Genomic DNA, 23,434 nt, shown 5'->3' on the forward strand with positions numbered 1-23,434 from the left:
AAATAAAAAACACTAATTGTCACATTTCTCATGGATATTGAGCTGCTTATTATATCGCTTGTGGGTGTGCAAATTGCAAACTGCACCACACTCGTGGGAAGAGGCTCCTGCATATTGGGCAATATAAGACTTAATACAAGTAAAACATTTAAAACATTTAAACACGTGAAGCACACTACAAACGCACATGTGATGCATGTAACCTGCTCTGTATTATTGGACTCTCATGTCATAGATCCGCCAGGAGGGGTGTGTGCTTGTAGTCACACACTAAAGATTAGGTAGAGTATTAGTCCCTTCATGGTTGTCAAAAACCATGACGCAATGTAATAGAGATAGATAGCACTTACTTCTTCAAAGCGAAACTCCCGCTCTGTAACTAAGGTTCACCTCCCCGGGGTCTGAAACACTCAAGCTCACACCAGAGCCGAGTTTAAGTGGATTGTAATGTGCGCCTCCAGGCATGCTGCGGCCTGCAGCTCTAGACTGCTAAACCTCCAAGATGGCCACTTTCCATGGAACGTGGGAGGCGTGCAAGGCCCCTAAAATAGGTGTCCTTTGACAGTGCTTGTAAAAGCACGGGACAGTGCCTGTAAAAGCACGGGAGCACGGGAGGTGGGCGGGGGGTCAGGGGCAAAGGAGGGAGAGGGGGAGAAGAGGGAGGAGAGGGTGAAGGGGTGATGGAGAAGAGGGAAAAAAATAAATGAGGAAAGGAAAGAAACCAAAGGGGTGCTTATAGGTAAACAGACTCTGTAAAGAGACTACTTGTCTTTTTTGTAATAATACTCATTGTCAATAATAGAAACCAGAATGAGTGATAGTAATTTTAATGATGTGGGCGCAATAGTATACACATGACTAATTTGACAGAAACTTCGTTGTTTAACCCTGGTGCACCTATCAAAATCAGAGGTATGCCTCCAGGTGATGATTAATGTGAAGTTAATGCTTCATCAGGTGGCTCCAAAGGATGTTTTCTTTAAGATCTACTTGGTGTGTACATAATTTATAGATCCATTCTTGTTCTTTTTCAAACAGTATGGACTCTCTGGTAAACTCCTTTTTGTGTTCTAGGATGACCCACATGTAATCCTCCACTGTGTGTCCTTTTTCTTTGTATTGGGTGGACATTTTGGCTGTAGCACGTGTGCAGCTCAGGTTGCTGCGATGTTCACAAATGCAAGTTTTAACTTTGCGTGTGGTCATCCCTAAATATTGTAGACTGCATGGGCAAGTGAACATATATGCCGCTTGTTGGGTATTACAATTGGAGAAGTCTCTTATGTCCGTGTTGTATTGACATTCAAGGTGACCTGTTTGGTAGCCTTTGTTAGATGACACACACTACAATTGCCACATGGGTAATGTCCTTTGGGTGGTGGTAGGTAATTGATACCACCTGGTTTCTTGCAAAAGTGGTGTGAACAAGTGTGCACAAGCATGTCTCTAAGACTTTTCCCCATTTGGGTGAAAATATGGGTTTGGGGATCTTCAGTGAGCCACTGTTGAGGATACGCCAGTATTTGTTAATGATCTTGCCTACTTGATTGTGTATGTGTACACAATTGTGGCATTTGTATTTGCTGCACTGGTTGAGAATCTTGCATTTGCTGAGGAATCTGCATCTGATTATTTTGAACATTTAAATTAGAACCCCTCATTTTTTGACCTCATGAATTTGGAAACTGATTTTTTTATTCATCTGCGTAACCATGCCTTCTTGTACCAGCATTGGGCACTCACGCTTCCAATGCCCCAGAAAAACGCAACTGTGACAAGGTAACTTTTTTCCATTACCTGCATATCACCTGAATTGACCATCACATTCAAACATGTTTCCCTGTTCGTGAGGATAAATTCTCTGCTGCTGTGGATAATTTCTTTTCATCCCTGATTGTGCTGCTTTAATCTGCATCACCATTGCCTTTTCCTTTAATTTCTTCTACTTAATTTCAATCTTGTCACTACAGTATTTCGCAAACTGTAACACTTCATCAACTGGTTTTGCTTGCCAACAAATCAAATGACTCTGAAGCATCTGGCTGATTTCAAGTCTCAAACCTTCAACAAATCTAAACACAAAATTAATCATGTCTTTCGGCTCCATTGTTTCTGTACCACTGTAATGTTTAAATGCTCGCAGCAATCTCTCATAGTATGCATGTATTGACTCTTTTGCTTCCTGTGCTGTCCTATCAATTCTCTGCCAATCAATACTTATGGGGGAAATTCTCATTTTCAAAAATTCTATCACTTTGTAATAGTACTTCATTACATCAGGTGATGGTGCACCTGTAACTGCATCTCGTGGAAACTCTCTTGTTGGCCAGTCTACACTCCTCTTGCATTCAACCCATAAATCAGCTGGAACCACTATTTCTAACATTGTATTTGAGTCTTCCACACAGACATTTTGCAACTGTCCTAAACCTATCTGTTTGCTGGTACCATTTTACTGGTTTCTCGCTCAATCTCAGATAGTCATTTGTAAATGACAAAATATCACTTATGCTCCAAGGAACATTTACAAAATTCCCTCCTGGAATTTCTCTCTTTAGAAATACTTTTACTGTATTATTAGTCTGCTGTACATTAGTATTCAAATTTGCAGACTCCTTTTTCTTCTGATCTTTTTTTTTCACACATCTGCCTTCCCATTAATCTAATGCTCCACAGAATTGGATATTCTGATTTAATGCTTTAATATGAATCTCCAGTCCTGGTATTCTCATGTTCTCAAAATCTTTTTAATCAAATTCTAATATGTAACTTCTTCTCAGTTTCTTTGTTTTCTCAAGATCTATGTCATATTTCTCTGCAAGGTCTGCTAATTTCTGGCGTACCAGTCCTGCTTTGTCCTGCTCTGTGTGTAATAATTTTACATGTTAAGCGTAACTCATCCTCAATATATGAATCTATTCTATTTACATTAATTGTTCCCTCAATTATTTAATTTATTTCTAATTTAAGCACTGCTAAGTTCAATTAATTTTCTCTCTCAGTATTTGCCTTTGTCTTTGTTCCACTCATCTTTCCTGCTGCCGCTGAGCTGTCAAACAGTGTAATGAAAAATTATTCTTATTTACATTGGGTACGTTATCATTTACATTTGGTATGTACTGTGGAGTAATACATGGAGTCTCTGGAATCTGTGAAGTTCTGGAATATCTCAAATCCATTAATGGACCTGTCTTGTCAAAAGGCTGGTTCATTGTAGTCGTGACTCCCGTTTGAACATTTAATTGCTTCATTTCCGCATTTGAATTGAAAACATTTTGTACATTATTCTCATTATTTTCCTGGGTCAACAATGATACAAAAGGCCCAATAGTAACAGGTACAGTCAATGCTTCTGGACTTGTCTGAACATTCTGATTTCTTGAGTATATTACTCCTGAATTCTGACCTGTCAAAATTGAGGAACGTGTCTGTGAACTTACAACAGGTGTGTACCCCTGAACATTCTGAACCTGTAGTGGAGACACTAAACTAGATGTGGACTCCAGCTGGACCATCATTGGTTTCTGGTAAGCCTGTGATATCTGAGATGATTGTACAAAAGGCCCTGTTATACTCGGTGAGGAACTCACAACAGGAACAGTAGGGTAAACTACAGGTGGAACAGTCTGAATCATAGGTGTCTGAGTAACAGTAATAGCAGGAACATTAGTTGCTACCTGTACTTGACTCGTGTTACAAAACTGTACCTGGAACACTTGGATCAGTCCTAGTACTTGGACTTATCTCTTCTGCTGCATATGGTGGAGGACAACTTCTCAGTAACTGTATCATAAATTCTTTATCATCTGATTCATCATCATAAGTCAATGATTTTCTAGCCTCATCTGACTTCGACTCATCTTCTTCAGAAGAGTCTTTCTTTTTCTTTTTAGTCTTTTGTTGGACACTGTACTCTTTCTCTTGTGTAATTGCAGGAAACATTTTAATTCCCTGTAAAGTCTCAGTTCCCCAAACTATTAACTCTGTGTCCCATCTAGCTTCTGTTAATGTCTTCTCCGCTTTTCTCATTCTTCTCCCAAATGTTAATTTCTCTTGTTGTCTGACCATTAATTCTCAAGTAGCTAAAGTTTCAAATTGTGCTGGTATCGTGAGAGGTTTTAAATTGTACAGCACTTTTCTCAAATTTTGTAAAATTCTCACATTAAAAGCTCCATGGACAGGAAACGCTAAACTCCCTTCCTTCTCTGTAAATTTGCACCAAGGTTTTAACCGAAAACATGCTCCTGTACCTTTCTCCTCAATTACGATATATGGCGGAGGACCTTCTGGTGGGCAAATTTCTCCTACTCTTGCTGGACTAATCTCCCCTTAGCGCACTCTTCAACGCTTTTAAAAATTAAATTTTTACTCGTATTTGACCCAAAACTACAATTTAGATTCAAAACAGGAAGTAATTCAATCCCAAAAATCCTATTTGCTTGCCTCTCACAACCAATAGCACTTCACAGTTGGCAACAATCTGTTCACAAGATCCTTTTCACAAATCGACCTATCCCTGCACAGACCTACACAATGTCACACTAACACACACAGGCTGAGAAAGTCTTGCGGTTTGTCTCCTACAACTCAAATCTCACAAAACTAATGCAAAATTTTGCGACCACTAGAAAAAAATCAACACCAACTTGTCTGCTGGCTACAGGTAAAGGACACAAACACTTCGGAAGCCTCACAAATTTTTCGTTTGCGATATTTACCTCTCACAACTACTCATTCAACTTCAGCTTTATCTGACTCGCAAGTAAAATTCAACCAGCAAATTCTACACTTGATCAATATTAGATCCTCCCTGTGCACTCAGGAATCACCAATATTAGTCAAACTAACACTCCCCTTTAACACACACTCTAGGAATTTTGTCAATCACGCCCAATCGACCTACTAAAACAGACAAGTTACAACAAAAACCCAAGTATCTCATATACTTGTATCAATATTCTGGAGTCTTAGACCACACAGGGCCCGTACATCAACAACCACATGGGCAATTTTTCCCCACATGCATTCCCAAACAAACTACATTGGAGTGCGGCGACTCCCTAATTCTCACAAACATCACAATTCACCTGTGATTTGCTTAAGTAGTGAAAGCACAAAAACCTAACCCAATCACAAATCACACTAGGAACGCTCAGAACATTTTCAAACAAACATTGGCAAAATTAAATTCCATCCAAACAAGCATTGGCAAAACCAAATTTCAAAAATTTTGACTTTTTCAAACATAGCATTGGTGAAACCAAATCTCCCATTTTTTTCCCCAAATTACAATAATCAATCTCCTCCTACTGGGACATAGCCAAACCTCTCCCTATTGAGACATAACCATCCTCTGTGATTACTAAATTCTGTGAGCGCGTCCTACCTTAAATTTGTTTTAATAATTTATTTTATAAGAGGGCACATAAGGGTAAACAACCATCAACCCTCATGAGGTCGAATGAACCTTTGAACTCAGATACGTGTGAGTGTTTGGCTCTGAACAAAACAAAGTCAACAATAAACCAAACCAAACAATACCATCATTAATCCACATTAGAGTCAGCAATTTAAACACATCATGACCTATTGGCTATGAATCACCACACCAGTTTAGTAAAGTTTAAATATTAATTGCCTTTTAGATTAACAATGCTAAGATCATGTAAATCAAACGCAAAACCAAACTATAAAGATACATGAATAACACAGGTTGACCAAATCTTCTAAAGAATCTCAGCTTTGACATAATATGAATCATTAGGCACTCAAGAATCACCGTACAGAATAACAGCAATATCAAATGCACATTTGAGATTGAATATATTGAGATAACACAGATGTATTATTCACAATCAGTTATTTTGTGCAGTCAAATTCAGAATGTGACATTCTAATTATTACCCTAATTAGATTAAAAGTGCTGGACTTCATGCAAAAAGAAAAAGAAGACAAAAACTAATTTGGAAAACAGCTATCTAAGACACTAGCAAAAATAGCAGTTGGGTTTCTAGAAGAGAAAACCAAGAAAACCTGCAAGAAAGACAAATGCACAAACTAGGATACACCTCTCCTTAATGCGTTCAACAGCAGTGAAGTCTTCTTCAGTGGAGCATCTTCTGGCCATCTTTAGTGGATAGTGGCATATATGGGAACAGTTCAGTATTATTTGGCCTTAATGCATCTGAACTGTCAATGTCACATAGCACATTATTTCACTAGCAAAAATAATAACACATCTGAGCACAGCAAATGACAAAGCAAAATCTCTCCCTACTCTGAGCTAACATCATAATATTAAAATCTCCCAAATAACTAGATTATCTACCATTGCTTTAGAATATAAGGTAGATTTTGACAGAGCCAATAAAAAGTAAAGCACGTTTCATCATGTTGCAATTCTTGTGTTCTTCTTTCCACCATTGGTTCAGCTTCTTTCTTTGTCATCACCAGTTTCCCGTTGCAGAAATAAAAAACTACATAAAACTACTGAAAACCATTGTTTTCTGTGGAACACTATCCAGTGGGAACTAAATAAAATGTTATAAAAGTTACAACACAAGAACATTTCTCTTGGACATTAGATCATCACATGGGATGTTTCAGAAAGAACAGAAAGCTTTCCACTGCCCTCAGCATTTTCTAAGCATCACATTTATTTTATTCTGAATTAGCTTAACATAGGCCTGTTTAAAAACACAGTAAAATGTGCAGTGTACAATATTTCATATAACTCAAACTATTTTGTGAACATGTAATTATTATTTTTCATTACTCTCAGTTAGGAAAACATAAAATAAATTTAATTAGACAGTAATTTATTTTCATTTTCGAAATATCCCATTTTTCTTTCAGTTAATTAAGCAATTTTATGAGTAATTTCCACACTCTAACAACAGTCACAGCGCATAGTGGTAGAAATATTTTCCCACTGCTCGTCAGGCCATTAAAGCAGCACCTTTTTTGCTGCCTTCACCTTTTTTGTACAGTTTCAAAGAATTACATTTAAGAAATTAAAAAATAAGTCACAAACTTAGAGAATGTAACTTTGCATAGCCCTAATTTCTATATACAATCATTGAAGCTTAAAAGTTGGCGCTTCTTTGTGAACATCTGCATGCTTCCAAAGTCCAAAAGTGCTTTCAACCTTGAGAAACATCTTTTTTATAAAAGTCGCCTCATTGCAGTGTGTTGAGTAGATATTCTTGGGGAATGATTTGTGTTGAGGATTCCACATGGAATAACACATTGAAAATATACAGACTGCAACAATATCTGGTCAAAACAAATGCCGTCACTTAATGCTTGGCAGGACAGAAGAACCACTATATCGTAGTTTGTGTGCCCAAATGAACTTGCAATTACAAGGCCTTATTTAGAAGTGGAAGAACTGCTAATTCTCAACCTCCGTAGCCTCTGCTGGTTGAGGTGGCAGTTAATCAATGGCGGTGCCTCATCTGGCACAGGGATGCCACTTTTCATGCTTTGAGAAGCATGACTTATTGAAAGTGGTCATTCAATGCATATTTCCCTGCACTGGTCCATCGTTTAAAGCATGGTGGTCCTGAGCACAGAAAACAATGGGCCCATGCATAAAGAAAATAAAATCCCTGAGCATCAGATTTGAGAAAAAATGAATGGTGATCAAGACAAATAAAAAATGGTGTCCTCTAGGTGCATTCCTTTCTCACAAAAGTGCTTGCTCTGTTGGTGGGGACACTTTCTTCAGAAATAGACTACTACTGCGTCAATCAACTGAAGATAGAGCAGGTGATCTGCCTAAGGAAGGATGAAAGTGGGCCCTTTACATGCCAAACAGCCTCGACTGTCCAATGGATGCCCAATAGGCAGTTAAGAAACAACTCTGCATTGATAAAGCACCATACAAATATACAACCCTTTACAAAAATAAATCCATTTAAACTCATGTCTCACTTGTCATAGGAATGGGACGAGATTACCTATTCTAACTCGAATTAGATCATATGTAGTGTCATTTGCATTGGCTGGAATTTATATCAATATTTTTTAGGCTAAATTAAAGTGGTGTGGAGATTTTGACAATCAAATTTTTCAAGTAGATGTTTTGTAATTTATGTGTTTTTACATGCTAATTTACTTGCCGGGCAGATATGCCACATGACACAGAAACACGATATATAGGACTGGTTTACTCATTGATCAGTTTCCACATTGTTAAACTATACCTGTCTTGGCATCTTTCCACTCTTCAGAAAGAATGTTCTTCGATTGGATTGTGTACTTGGAAATAGGTTGATGATTGTCTGTTCCACTGCTCCATGTTATTACAAGAGACGTGTCTTTAATATCTTCTATTCTTACACCTCCGGGTGGACCTGGTGGGCCTAAAAGACACATTTGGTTAAAGGACATCAGTTATTTATTTAACAAAAATGTGGATACTCATACATAAATGTTCACATTTATTCAAATATATGTTTACCAATGTATTGACACCTTCAAAATCCATTTACTATTAAGAACAAACCTTTTTCAGTGAATGAGTGTAAAGGACTACAAATCCAAAGAAAAAATCTTACAATACACAGCATTTACCATCTCTTTGCTCTCATTCACAAAGTACTGGTATTGCAACCAAATGGTTATGGGCAGCAATATCAAAGCAAACATCTACCCACAGGGTGATAAATGGGTGCTTCAGGGCTAGGAGCTGGCAGACAACAACAAACATAAACATTAGTGGTTATTCACCAACTCCTCTATGGCCACTTCCCATTCTGGAAAGATCAGACGCTTAATCATGGCACATGCAGAAGCAAATCCTTTTGCACAGGTAACCAGTGATATCTGAAAATTGTATATGTTCCTGCATGTGAGGTTGTAGACATATGGTTGAAGGTGTATGAATTGTTTCAAAGCACGGGCACTACTAATTTAACTCTAGTATTGGGCATACAGTAGCTTATTACTTTCAAGAAAGGTACACTATCATCATTCATGAGTGATTATTAAGGGAAATCTTCAGTTTATTAATATATCTTCTTTACGTCCCCCAGACTAACATAGTCAGTGGTTTGATTAAGGGCCTAATGCATTTTATTTACTTTGTACATAATCCTGGTGTTATAGTCTAAAAAGGTTCCTCTAGTATGACTTAATTATTTGATCCCTAGGAAGGTGTTGCCCAAATAGTCCATCTTCCTTTAGCAGCCATTGTTGCACCAGGTAGAATGTTTTTGTTAACAGTGCTCACCTAAATCACATATTTTCCATTTGTAACTAATTTGTGGAGAGTCATGTACTATTTCTCTCAGCCTTACGAACTGTAATTTGCTCTCATGACGATTTGGGAATAACTATGCCATCCTTTCCTTTTTCACCCATGTCTGATGCCCCTTTATAACCATTCGGTTACAGTTGTCTAAAAGTATTTCATTGCGGCTGTGCAGTGTGGTATTCTCATAGTGAATAATTAAACAAAATGTTTCTTTCTTTTCTTATGAAAACACTGGGCGGATTAAGTTGTGAGTCAAAAAATCATGGACAGAAATATCGACCTAAACACACATAGACTCTAAAAGTTGGACTACCATTATATTGTCAAGGTAAGTATACACAAAGAAGTAACAATTCACTAGTCAGACTCCATATCTACTTACCTTGACAATATACTGCAAGTGAATATTGTAGAGTCTATATAGGTCGATATTAAAATGTAGATTTATTTTGATGCACCACTGCCTGTTCGGAGAAGACTTAAGTGTGCATATTTATGTGAAGGGACTCAGAGAAATACATGCTAAGACTGCACACCTTACTAACAAAGCAATTTTACTACCTTTGGCAATTGACCATTTCCTAGTGTACAATTGCTACTAAGTTCAGACTTTCATGTCTCCACCTCCTGAAACAGGCAATGGAGCCAAATGTTTGAGTGTAAAGTTGCTACTAGTATAATTTCACATGTAGAAGGAGGTCTACACTACCAGGAGAGATATCTCCCTATGGAAAAGTATAAAGAAAAATGTAAACATTTTATTAAAAATTTAAAAACACAGTAACATCTTTTTATAATAAATATGAATGTAAATTAATGTACATATTTTTTTTAATGTAGAACCAAAAATAAATGTATTTTTATTGAAACATAAATATGTGAATATATTAACTTAAAATATTTTAAAGATGTATTTTACATTCGAAAAGTTGCAAAAATATTTTATAATTAAATCATATATATATTCACAGAAAACAACAAAGGTTACAGGGGACGTTATAGTTAGGAAATAGAAATAAAAAAAACATAGAAATTCACTTAAAACGAAAGGTTATAGGGACGTTATAGTTAGGCTCACATTTTAACTGTACCAAACCATCGAAATTCACAAGTTAAAGATAGATACCTCACCAGAAATTCAACAGTTATAGTTTGTTACCTCAAGTAACTGTAACGCGTGCCTTTGGTAACCATAACTTATGCTCCCACCATACACAGTTTTTATTCAAAAACGTTTACTGCAAACATAACATTACATTGATATTATCAATGATGTTATGAAAGATGGCATGATTATCATAATTTGTGTGGTAATTAGCAGTGAACGGCGAGGGCTTGAGTTAAAGTCACCTTTTAGGGAACCAGTTACACCGCAACTCCTCTTGTAAAATAAGAATAATCCTTTTTAGCCCTGGCGGAGGTCCACCAGAGCTAAGTGGTCAGGGTGTTTGTACACTAGCCCCTTTTCTTTCTTTTGTACTTTTTTTTTTGGGACTCAGCTTCAGCCAAGATCCCAAGATGGCTGACAACACTTCAACGACTTCTGTTGTAGAAGTGTTATCAGACAAAATCCGGTGGGGTCACGAATCCTTCGAGTCCCTAGATATAAAATTTGGATTTTCTTTACTTTCTCTAAACCTACTGACCAGAATTACACCAAAACAACATAAAACACTCCTTCTGGACCAGGACCTACCTTCCTGCCTAATTTGGTGTGATTCTGTCCATGAGTTTTTGTGCTATTGCTGTTCAAAATCCCTATGGAAAAATGAGTGAGGAAAATGTGTTTTGGGACCCCCCTTTTTTCTCAGCTCCCCGGACGGATCACCCTGAAACTTTCCCGGCAGCACCTGATGGTAATGGCAATTTGTTTGAAAAGTTTTGTGAAGATTCATCAAGCCAAAGATATAGGCAAGTAAAAATCGCTTTTTATACAGAAACCAGGTTCTAACTATAACTACCTAGTGGGGATACATATATATGTACACCACACATCTCCCAGTCAAAGGAGTCTTGCCAAAATGTGTCAGCCACAATTCTTTCCTCAACCTTCACCCTTGCTTTGTTTTTACTTTTGTTCACATGGAATAAAAAATCTCTTTTTGCATCACAAACCAGGTGGTCTCCTGCATCACTGTTTGTGCCATCATAGCTGCTGTAGAAAGGAAGCTGCAGCATGGGATGATTATATATATATATAATATATATATATATATATACATATATATATATATATAAAACCTAGTGGCGGTTGCCACTAGGTAGTTATAGTTAGGACCTATAGTAAAAGTGTTTTTTGTTTTACTAATAACTTTGACGCCGTCTGATGAATCTTCACAAAATGTTCCAAGAAAATACAACACTCACGTCAGCTGCTGTCTGCAAAGTTTTGGGGTGATCCATCACGTGGGGCCAAGAAAAAAGGGGGGGTCCCAAAACAAGTTTTACCCATTCATTTTACCATAGCGATTATGAACAGCGATAGCGTCCAAACCACTGAACGGAATTACCCCAAATTTGGCAGAAAGGTAGCTCTTGGTCCAGAAAGAGCCCTGTTTGTTATTTGGTGTACATCCCTTCAGTAGTTTTTGAGAAATGAAAGGAAATCCAAATTTGTACTTATAGGGATACGAAGAATTTGTGACCCCTCTCGATTTCATGCTGACATCTGATTGGCTGCTAACACTTTACCAAGGAAGTGTTGGCAGTCATGTTGACCCCTTAGCTTTGGTGCTGCCCCCACCCAGGCTAAAAAGCATTTTTTTTTTTTAAATGGTTCACTGGTAGTCGCAGTGGATCAGGTGAAAAAAACTAAATTAAGCCCGGTCTCCCAAGCTTTGTAATTCTGAAGCCCACGGGTAGGCCAAGTCCCCGGGGCATTGCTAATATAATGCGGGCCCACAACTCCCAAAGCCCCAGGGACCACCACCTCCCCTGGGCTTTCACGATTTATAAAAAGGGGCCACCTGGCCCCCCCGCAGCCCCAAGAACTACCACCTCCATGGGGCTAAAAAACAAAACTAATGCGGGGGCACCCGCCCCGCTGCAGCCCTGGGGACCACCACCTCCCTAGGGCTTGAATATAATTCTATAATTCTATGTGGAGTTGTGGGGGGCTGTGCAACCCCCCCCACCCCAGCCCCCAGCCCAAGGGACCACCACATTGGGGCCTTAATATAATTCTATGTGGGGGCCACACAGCCTCCTCGCAGCCCCAGGAGCACCACCTCCACATGGTAAAAACTAAAATATAGAAAGATGGTCCGTTTCAGACTCCTGCAGCCCCAGGGACTGCCACCTCCCCGGGACTATTTTCATGGGATGGTGGTCCCCTCAAGGAGCCACTGATGGCACTGGGGATTTCCACCCACCAGAGCGGGCTCCTGCTATGTCCTAGGGTGCCCACCCCTGGGACATAGCTCTTTGCTGTGGCTTGGCGGCAGCTTTGACAGCTGCAGCCAAGTCACAGCAAACGCTCTGCTCCAATGTCAAACAGCACACCTTCATAGGAGCAGAGGGTTTTTCTGCCTACTTGCCCGTGGAGAGGCAGGAAGGCACACAGAGAAAACTGCTCTCACAGACAGGGAGCTGGTTTGGCAGTTCCCTCTCTGTGACAGCAGTGCTGGCTCCCGCAGGAAGTGGCAAGCCAGTCGAGACCGTGGGATCCTTCAGGCTATCCCATGGTCCCCAACATTGTGACTGGGTGCCCTGGGGGGCACCCAAGGCACATGGCTGGCCCTAGGGGATGGTGTCCCCGGGGCTGAGATCAGCCCTGGTGAGAAAGGCCACACGGCCCCCTCCGAATTGTTTTTAATAATAATAATTAGGCCAGGTCCTTGGGGATGGGGTCCCTGGGGCCAATATTGGCCTTGTGAGGGGGGCTGAATGGCCCCCTCCCCTAAAAAAAAAAAATGATATTTAGGCTGGGCTCTAGGGGAAGGGGTCCCCGGGGCCGAGATCGGTCTGTGGAGGGGGGCCGTGCAGTTCCCATTCTAAAAAAAAAAAATGTTTAGGCTGGGCCCTGGGAGATGGGGTCCCTGGGGCCAAGATCGGCCCTGGGGAGAGCAGCCTTTGTGGCCCCATTCCTCCCCAAAAAATTAATGTATTTATTAGGCTGGTCCCCAGGGGATGAGGTCACTGGGGTGAAGATCGGTCTGGGGAAGAGTGCAGTGCAGCCCTGCCCAAAAAACATTAAATGTTTGGCCCAGACCCTGGGGGATGGGGTCCCCGGGCCAAGATCGGCCTTGGGAGGGCAGCCTTGCATGTTTTGGTTGGTATAGGTGTTGGCCACAGAAACTGGCTCACCATGCACTGTTAATTACCTTACAGATTATGGGGGTGATTCTAACTTCGGCGGGCGGCGGAGGCCGCCCGCCGAAGTTCCCCCACCAAAATACCGCTCCGCGGTCGAAAGACCGCTGAGGGTATTTTGGGATTTGCCCTGGGCTGGCGGGCGGCCGCCAAAAGGCCGCCCGCCAGCCCAGGGCAAATCAACCTTCCCACTAAGATGCCGGCTCAGAATTGAACCGGCGGAGTGGGAAGGTGCGACGGGTGCAGTTGCACCCGTCGCGTATTTCAGTGTCTGCTAGGCAGACACTGAAATACTTTGTGGGGCCCTCTTACGGGGGCCCCTGCCGTGCCCATGCCATTGGCATGGTCACGGCAGGGGCCCCCAGGGTCCCCGCGGCACCCCCTACCACCATCCTGTTCCTGGCGGGCGAACCGCCAGGAACAGGATGGCGGTAGGGGGTGTCAGAATCCCCCATGGCGGCGCAGCAAGCTGCGCCGCCATGGGGGATTCTAAGGGCAGTGGTAAACCGGCGGGAGACCGCCGGTTTACCCTTTCTGACCGCGGCCAAACCGCCGCGGTCAGAATGCCCTGCGGGGCACCGCCGGTCTGTCGGCGGTGCTCCCGCTGACCCTGGCCCCGGCGGTCTGAGACTGCCGGGGTTAGAATGAGGGCCTATGTCACTCATGACATTATTGATAACATTATGGATAATGTAATATTTGCAGTAAACTTTTTGATGAAAAAACTGTGTATGGCGCAGGCGCGAGTTACAGGTATCTTAGGGCATGAGTTATAGTTACTTGAGATAACTCTAACTATAACTGGTGAATTTCTATCATTTTTTACGTTTAAAATGTGAGCCTAACTATAATGTCCCTGTAACCTTTGTTTTTTAAAGTAAATATATATATATATATATAATCCAAGCTACCTCACCAACACCTTCAAGGATGAGACACGCACACGAAGAGTGAGGGAATTAAAAGCATTTTAATGTGTTGGACCTCTCCCGACCCTGCAGCTCAGAGAGGCTGAGAGAGACGTGTTTCAGTTGTTTAACAGCCTTTTCCAATCTAAACAATGCCATTTTGTCAAAAACATAAACAACATACTATGCAATACTCGTAAGTCAACCTTTACACCTGTGGTTACAAGAAATCAAGTAGTGCTCACATGTATTAAAATACTATGACTTAAAATGTAATAAAAGCAAAAACATAAATATATATTTAAACACTTCACAGTTAACAGAGTCACCAGATAAAAGTGAAATGCCATAAAATCAGCTGTCTCAAGGTCTTAATGACCTAACTCCATCCTTGCACCTGCAAGCAATCTACCTTTGCCCATGTGAACTATCATGCTGATTATTTTCATCATTGACACGATTTTTAGGAACACAAAATATGTATTAATATTGTTCTGGCTTTCCCCAAGGGCCAAAAATGCCACTGTCATTAATTGTTAATGTTATCCGAGTTCACTATCATCAAACCAATGGGCAACATACTGATCTCAAAGCATTTTGCCACCATTACTGAACACAAGAATATCAACCCCACTGCTCGGAACTTGAATATTATGATTCTAGCCATTGAGGAATAGGCAGCAGTCTACACATATAAAGGTATGTGTGATGACTAGTGAGAAAACAGTGCTATTTCAAACAAATATAACATTTGAAAAAAATGACACATCTTGCATCAGTGTAAACTACCCGTCATGGCCCCAGACCAATTTTGGCTTGAAGCTGACAACATGTGAGTCATCCCGCATTAATAATGCAAATATTCAGTATTCAGTGTATTTCCAGTTGTACTCACGAATATCATATGACTGCCAGGAGTCCCACTTTTCATATACTTGTTGAGTACATTCTTGCTGCAAAAAGAACAACGCAGCAATTGCAATTCCAAAACTGCCTCATTACGAGTGTGGCTGTCTGAGGACCGCCTCACCCGCATTGACAGTCAGACCGCCCAATTACACCCATTGTTCCCGATGTGGTGATGGCAGTTTGAGTTGTACTCAGCCAGGGCAGCGTGAACTCAGCGATGCCTGGCTGATTACAACTCCCCTCAACACCAGCCTTTCCATGCCGGTGAAACCGGCATGGAAAGGTTGGCAGTGAGGGAGTGCTGTGGACCCCGCTGCCCAGCACTTTGCAGACAGTGTGCAATCCGAGGGTGCTGGTCGACCCCTCTTTGCTACAAGATGGCACTTGGCTCCTTTAAGGGAGCTGAGTGCTATCTCATAGAACGATTCCCACCGGTCTGACTGGCAGGAATACTCTATTACAATTTTTCTCCTAGTTAGAACAGCAGGAACATTGTGATAGGGTGGGGGGGTACCACTTGTGGTCCTGCATTCAGACCGCAAAACTCGTAATGAGGCAGAAAGTCTGGAGAAGCACTCCCATCAAAGCAATCATAATTCTCAGTCCTAACTGCAATGCAATAATTGCGCAGCGCTCAGCACCAGATATCCATTGGCTTTCTGAGTGAGACCAGAGGCTAAAAGCAGATAACCAAGTTCCCTGGGCTGAGAATCACCAGAATCCCCTGCGCCCAGTCCTCACCTCCACCTCAGCCAGCGCCTCATGTTACTTGGCCCAATCTCATGTATGGGGGCTCGCTGGTCTGGCACTCCTATATCGCCTCCAATTTTGGTTAGCTCAATTATTTCCTGTGCAAGGGAGTTGCAGTACTAGTGGTTCGCCATGTATGGTGCTGAGCTTACTTCTGGTCTGAGCTGACATTTTTGTCTGTTGTAGGTTTAGAAGTGCAGTTTCTGAAGAGGACAGTCTTATTCTTTTGGGGGTGGGTACATACCTCTTCCTAAATCCCTCTTTAGCCCTCCTTAAACCTCTTCTTACCCCACTCTAAATCCCTCCCATTTTGTAGTAAGCATTCCTCATTTTCCAGCCACTCCCCCATCCTGCTCACATTTACTACTAAACTGTAGAATTAAGTGTTAACAATCTCTCCACAGACGATAAGAGAGGCAAAGGTCACCTCATGTAAGTAAGTGAATAGAATTTTGTAGTACATAAGTAGTACTAGCGAAATACTACTAAATGTACTACAAAATGCAGTTTGTGAATAGGCCCCCATTTGTGACTCTCCCCCACCCAACATTAAAGATTTGAGTGTAAAGATTTGAATCCACCTTTTACATGAGACAGTGCATATTACAGTTCAATTTCTCCCTCATATAAAGGGCTTTCTGGCTACATTTAAGGTTAAACCAGAGTTTGTCAGATACTTTTTGCAACAGAGGAATTTGGAGGAACTGGAATGTCTGTGTCCTGCCTCAGCTCTCCCTGCTTCCATTATGATGTAGTTTTTGTGCCAGTCAATATGTGCTGGGCGCAGTGACCCCACACCACTGTCAAAGAAAAGCCAGTATCATATACTATGAGCTCAGTGTCTAATTGTTTCAACGTTAGACAATAAAGTCCATGGCCCAGCAATGCCACCCTATTAGATGTCAGCAATATGAGACCCAGCACTTCAGCACCACTTAAAGACAAACACTGGCTCTTTATATATTAAAATTAATGTTTTAACAGGTACCCAAAGCTTGTGAGAAAAAACAATCTTAGCATGGTGCTAGCTACCATGGATTTGCTGTTCATAGTTGTAAAAAAAATAAGTGTTAGTTGAGGAGGGTGAGAATCTACCTTACATAATAACCCCAATCCTTGTCAAAGTGAACCACTAGAGTCACTAAATAAACCTGTGCTCAACCATATAGTAGCTTGCTACAGAACAGTCAGCCTTAACTTAAATGGAATATGTAAAGTGTTTATTCAGCACTCACACAGTAATAAAGTGAAAACACAACACAAGAAAAAACCTAAACCAATTTAGAAAAAATTAGAATATTTTAATAAATAAAATGACATCAAATGACAAAACTCTAATAAGTTGAATCTGAGATGAGAATGTTTAGAGTTTGAAGTAAACATAGCACCAAAAGCACAAAGTGCCAATTGCGGTTATCTAGTCACACTAGACCAAGTCAAAGTTAAAAGTTAAGGCCGACCACAATGAAGCTCAGGTCAGATACATGGACCAGGTTTATCCTTGTGGAAAGTTTACCTTCTGACTTAGAAATTTCTGTGGAGAAAAAGTGATCTCTGAGGAGTCACCGGCTAGGCAGAATGGAATCTGGTTCCAAAGTGGGGCTTGACGATGGCAAGTTGCTGAAGAGCAGGGTTCCAGTGCATTCATTGGCAAAGGCAGGGAAGCTCCCAGCGGGTGATGTCTGAGGTCTATGCACAGGAAGGCCTCAATGTCGATTTGACACTGCTCGGCACTGGCCTTGATGAATCCCTCTACATTGGGGCTCTTATGTGAGTCATATCTCTTTCAGCGTGGCAAACTGGGAAGTTGAGGTCGACTGGAGGTACAAAGTTCTCAGCTGTGGCTTCAATGGTGAGCCCCTACTCCCACAGTTCTCCAGGAAGAATGTTGGTAAAATGTTTTTAAGTACCACTTCTTGCAGTTTGCAGCGAGTAGGAATACACTCTAACAAAAGCCAAGGTGCCAGAACCTAGGTTACACCACTTGGGGGGTTACGATGCACTACAACAGAGACCAGCAGCTGGGTAACGGGCAGGTCATGTTGAAACTGATCAGCTGGGCAGTTGCAGGTAGAGAGGCATTTGGAAGTTTATTGTGTACCTGTAGGTCAAACAGGACATGTGACAACTTACTTTTGGAAATCATTTCTGGGATGCTGATTTCAAGGCAAGCAGGTCAAGTCTTACTTCAGATTTCAGATAGCAGGTCAGTTCTTCTTCTGATCTTTACAGGTCCAGGAACTGTTTTGAGCAGTGGTATGTGGGGCAAGCTTTTGTCCACCCCCTTACACTAGTTCTGGTGAGTTCCTCTATTCCCACTAGATTTAGTGCCAGCTCTGACTAGATAGACAAAGGGGAGTTAGTCCTACATGTGAGCTTCATATGTCAGTGACACAATAGGCATCCTTTGAAGTTCAGGGTAGGTCCACTTCCTGGGAGCTATGCAAATCTCACAACATGAGAGTTAACAGGGGTCAGGTGACAGCTGGACACTGCCTGGTCTTTTTGTTTTAGGCAGGAAAATAACAACTTTTTAAGAGTGTCATTTCCAAAACAGTAATATAAATTTGACGTGACCATTAAGTTGGAATTCAAATTATTATTAAAAGGAGTCCCTGTACCATTTTCTAGCTACTCTTAAACTGGATTTAGCACCTATTAATTGTAATGGTGTAAACCAGTGTTAACGTATGGGAGAGCCAGCCTAGGGGAAAAAATGACCTTGGAGGTTTTTCACTGCCACAGCATATAAAACATTAAATATACATACCTTAGTTTTTAAATACCAGGCACCCTGTCCCATGGGCATTTACGGTCTGGCTTAGGGATGACTTATAGGCATTAAAAATAAAGGTTTAGGCCTGGCAGAGGGCTTATTTTGCCATGTTGAAATTACAGTTTAAAACAGTACATCCAGGCTGCATTGGCACACCTGGATACATGATTTACAGTGCTACTTTGGTGGGTGGCACAATGCGTGCAGCAGCCCAATAGTGCCCAGTAATTTATGGGGGCTGGGTACATGTAGTACCATTTACTAGAGATTTAAGAAAACTAAATGTACCAATCAGGTGTAGGCCAATTTTAACATGTTCAGAAAGAGAGCACAAGCACTATACCACTGATTAGCAGAGGTGAAGACAGAGTTCTACAGACAACGGAAATAGGGTTCTGCAAAGGAAAGCAGAGGAAGGCAAAAACCTGGGGTGACCCTATAGAGGGGGCCCATTTTACTGGACTGAGGCAAGGATATCAATGGTTGGAGATTGTTACTCAAGTGGGACAATTATACCCTGGAATCATTTATTGCCAACTATGGGCTGGCCCTGGGGTAATTTCTGATATATATGGGTCGATGATATGGATATTTGAGAGCTTGTGGGGAATGCATGCAGAATATAAACAACAACATGAGGTACTACAACTTTTGATGACCACTGGGGCTGATCATTACTTGGTAACATAGTTTTATAAGCCCCTAAATAAGATGATGCGTAATAGGCTGGAGAGAGCTAAGATGAAGGAGAGATGAATATTGATGCAAAATTCGAAGACAAGAAATAGGAGAGATTATTGGCATATAGCCAGTAACTGTCTGGGATCAACAGGCTCAAATTCACCCAGTTAAATTTTTTCCATCAGACATATCTATTGCCTTGGAAAATAGGCAGAATTTATGGAGGCAAGCACAGACTTTGCCCGCAATGTGCATCACTGTCAGTAGATTTCTTTCACCTGGTTTGGACCTGCCTCCTAATTGGGTTCTATTGGGAGCAGGTCACCCAGCATTTGGTGGGACACTTGGCAGACAGGTTGTATGTGAACCTGAGGAATGTTTGCTGGGAGGATTTCCAAGACCTAAAATTTAAAAAGTGAGCAATGGATTTATTGAACTGATGTTAAAGTTGGCTATAACACTTATTGGCTTGCAAGGCTGTGGGAGGTACTATGTGTGGCACGTGGAGGAACAACGTAATATACTGGGCATGGGTGAAGGAGGAGGCACTATGGCATGGGATGTATGATGGAACCATGCATGCATTTACCACGCATGCCTTTAAAATGTAGCACATGGGCATTACCACGCATGTATTTACAACAAAAGTTTTTACCAAAGCATATGGTGGTAAAAAGTAAAGTGGTAAGTATATCCAATACACAAATATATATATATATATATATATATATATATATATATATATATATATATATATATATAAAAATACCCTTACCACCCTAAAACCCGTACCCACTCTTAACCCTAAATACACCCTTACTACCCAATAACCCATACCCACCCTAAAACCTAAAACACGCTTGGCACCCAAAAACCCATACCCACTGTAAAACCTAAAAACCTCTTACCACCCCAAAACTCATACCCTCCCTAAAACCTAAAAATGCACTTACCACCCAAAAAAACATACCCACCCTAAACCCTGAAAACTCCTTACCACCCAAAAACCTATTCCCACTCTAAAACCTAAAAACACTCTACCACCAAAAATCCATACTCACCCTAAACCCTAAAAATGCTCTTACCACCCAAAAAGCCATATCCACCCTAAAAAACCCTTACCACCCAAAAACCCACCCCCACCTTAAAACCTAAAAATGGCCTTTCCACTCAAAACCCAACACCATGCTAAAACCTAAAAAACCCTTACCACCATAAACCCATACCCACCCTAAAACCTAAAAATGCCCTTACCACCCAAAAACCCATACGCACCCTAAAACCTAAAAATGCCCTTACTACCCAAAAGTCCATACCAACCCTAAAACTTAAAAAACTCTCACCACCCTACATCCCATACCCACCCTAAAACCTAAAAATGCTCTCACTTCCCAAAGACCTAGAGCCACCCTAAAACCTAAAAATGCCCATACCACCCAAAAACCAGTACCCACCTTAAACCCTAAAATACACACATATATATATGTATATATATATATATATATATATATACATATATATATATATATATATATGTATATATATATATACATATGCATACATATATATTTATTAAAAACAATTAAAACACTTAGGCCCTCAAAGTGGCGTTAGTACCACCAACAGACTGGCGGTACTAAAGCCTGCTTTATGACCGTGGCGGTCTCCCCACGGTCATACTGCCGGGACTTCCAGGCCACAGCCATGGCGGTCCTGTCGGTTGTAATCCCCCAGGGGAGCGCTGCAAGCAGCACTGCCCTGCGGATTACGAGTCCCCATCCGCCAGCTGTTCCATGGCGGTAAATACCGCCATGGAACAGTTGGTGGAATGGGTGAAACGTGGGTCCCCTGGCGGCCCCTCCACTGCCCATGCATTTGGCATGGGCAGTGCAGGGGTCCCCATGCACAGCCCCATCAAGCATTCCACTGCCCAAATTACGGACAATGGATTGCCACAGTGGACCGCCACATTGCCGCAGACTCCATTAGGAGCCGGCTGCAATGTTATGGCCGTACTCCCCGCTGGGCCCGCTGTGTCAAATTACGGCCGGCGGATTTGAGGCCTGATGGCGGTACAATAGCCGCCGACCAATGTTGTAATGAGGGCCTTAATGCTTACCTGTACTTATCTGCAAAACCTTTGCCACGCATACACCACGCATACACCTGTACCATTAATGTCTTAACAAGATTAAAAGTATAATACTTGCCTTTAAAACCTTTACCACGCATATGCCTTTACCATTCATGCCTTTACAACGCAATTCATTGTAAAGGCATGCATGGTAAGGGTATATTGATGGTAAAGGCATGCGTGATAAAGACATATGCGTGGTAATTGCTATGTGATAACGCTCATGCGTGGTAATGATTGTGCTGTAATGGCTGTTTCCCTCCAGCATGAGGAAGAATGTGGGTTCAATAGGCTATCTGTGTCTGCTCTATGGGAGGACGTGGCTCAGGTGCTTTAGAAATATGGTGTAGAAGATGGAATAATATGACAGGCTCCAGCCATTGGGTTGGGCCACAAGAATCAAGCTAGGATGTTCGTATATGAATGGAATGAAGTTGGAACCTAGACTCATAACAGTTATGGTCACTGTTGAGTCTGTATATGGAGACATGTTATGTTTGGATTTCCCTGCCTTAGTTAACGTCAGTTTGATTGTGAATGCTATGAGCCTCGACCTGCAATTATTCATAGATGCTGATATTGCATGAATCTGTACAACCAGAACAAAAAAAACTGCCGAATATTATATAATAATTGTAATAAAAATAATATCATTTAAGTTAGTTGCAATATCCTTTTAACATATCGTAGAGGCTAATTTATTATTCATAATACATGGTCACATTACCACCTTTCCAAAAAAGGTTAATTCATTTGTGTCTTCCTCATTCATATAAAAGGGACAGTATGTTTGTAGACACGAAGAATAAAATGAGTCTGCAGAGTAAAATTAAACACACCAAAAAGCAGCTGATATTTTGTTGATGAAAAATATTAAAGTCAAGTTAATGTAAGTCAGATTGTGTCTCAGAATGTTTAGAAACATGCAGAATTTCTGTCTTTCCAGTAATGAGGTATACTGTGTTGCCTCAAATATATTTTTTTCTGCTGTTCATTTAAAAATATAAGATAAGAACAAAGAAAAGCCAGCTCCCATTTCACTGTTTAAACTGCAGATATAATTATGCACTGTAATTTGCCTTTCAACCTGGCAGTAGCCATTAGGACGCAATAACTAAACTGTAAAATTTAGTACAGTTAAGTAATTACCTCGTTTTCTTATTACAAGTTACTGGAAAAGCCACACCTCTAATGTGAAAAGGAAATTAGAAACTGTTTTTGTCAATATATTGCAAGCGCCCATGTGTTATATTTGTCATATGAACTACCTATAATGTTGGGCAGTGTCACATCTGCTTCATACAGCTTCTGTACAAAAAGAACTAAAGTTAGCATTGAAATAAAATATGAGCACCCCATGTCAATAATCCAGTATGGTTTTAGATGGCAACCACATTAAAAAAAACTTTTATTGCAGCATTGCAAAATTGTTAATATTGTTCAATTCCAACCAAATTGAATCAGCAGAAGCATAACCTAAACGAGGATCTAAATTTATGAACCCAACTGTAGCTAAAATGTAGTAATGTTTTTGCTTTATAGCCAAGTCAGCAATGGCTTTATAAATATATGGTCAGGCACGAAATCTGGAAAATCCATAAAACATATTGTTAAACCTGTAGTTTTCCAAAATGTCTCAAAAAGCTAAATGGTTTAACATAGATTATTTAGCTTTGTACTTAATTTCATTTTCAACTTCTATATTC

The 23,434-nt window shown here is 40.8% G+C and overlaps 1 protein-coding gene across 3 annotated transcripts in view; it reads right to left on the bottom strand.

The window, feature by feature from the left end:
* Positions 1 to 23,434, bottom strand: part of CNTN1 (contactin 1) — an 895,734-nt gene that overhangs the window by 123,933 nt on the left and 748,367 nt on the right. For all 3 annotated transcript variants that reach the window (XM_069228856.1, XM_069228858.1, XM_069228855.1), the window contains one exon: positions 8,208 to 8,366. In XM_069228856.1, the coding sequence (XP_069084957.1) occupies positions 8,208 to 8,366 (159 nt within the window). The remainder of the gene's footprint in view (positions 1 to 8,207; positions 8,367 to 23,434) is intronic.

This window comes from Pleurodeles waltl, chromosome 4_1, assembly GCF_031143425.1.
Source record: "Pleurodeles waltl isolate 20211129_DDA chromosome 4_1, aPleWal1.hap1.20221129, whole genome shotgun sequence".
Taxonomy (NCBI): domain Eukaryota; kingdom Metazoa; phylum Chordata; class Amphibia; order Caudata; family Salamandridae; genus Pleurodeles; species Pleurodeles waltl.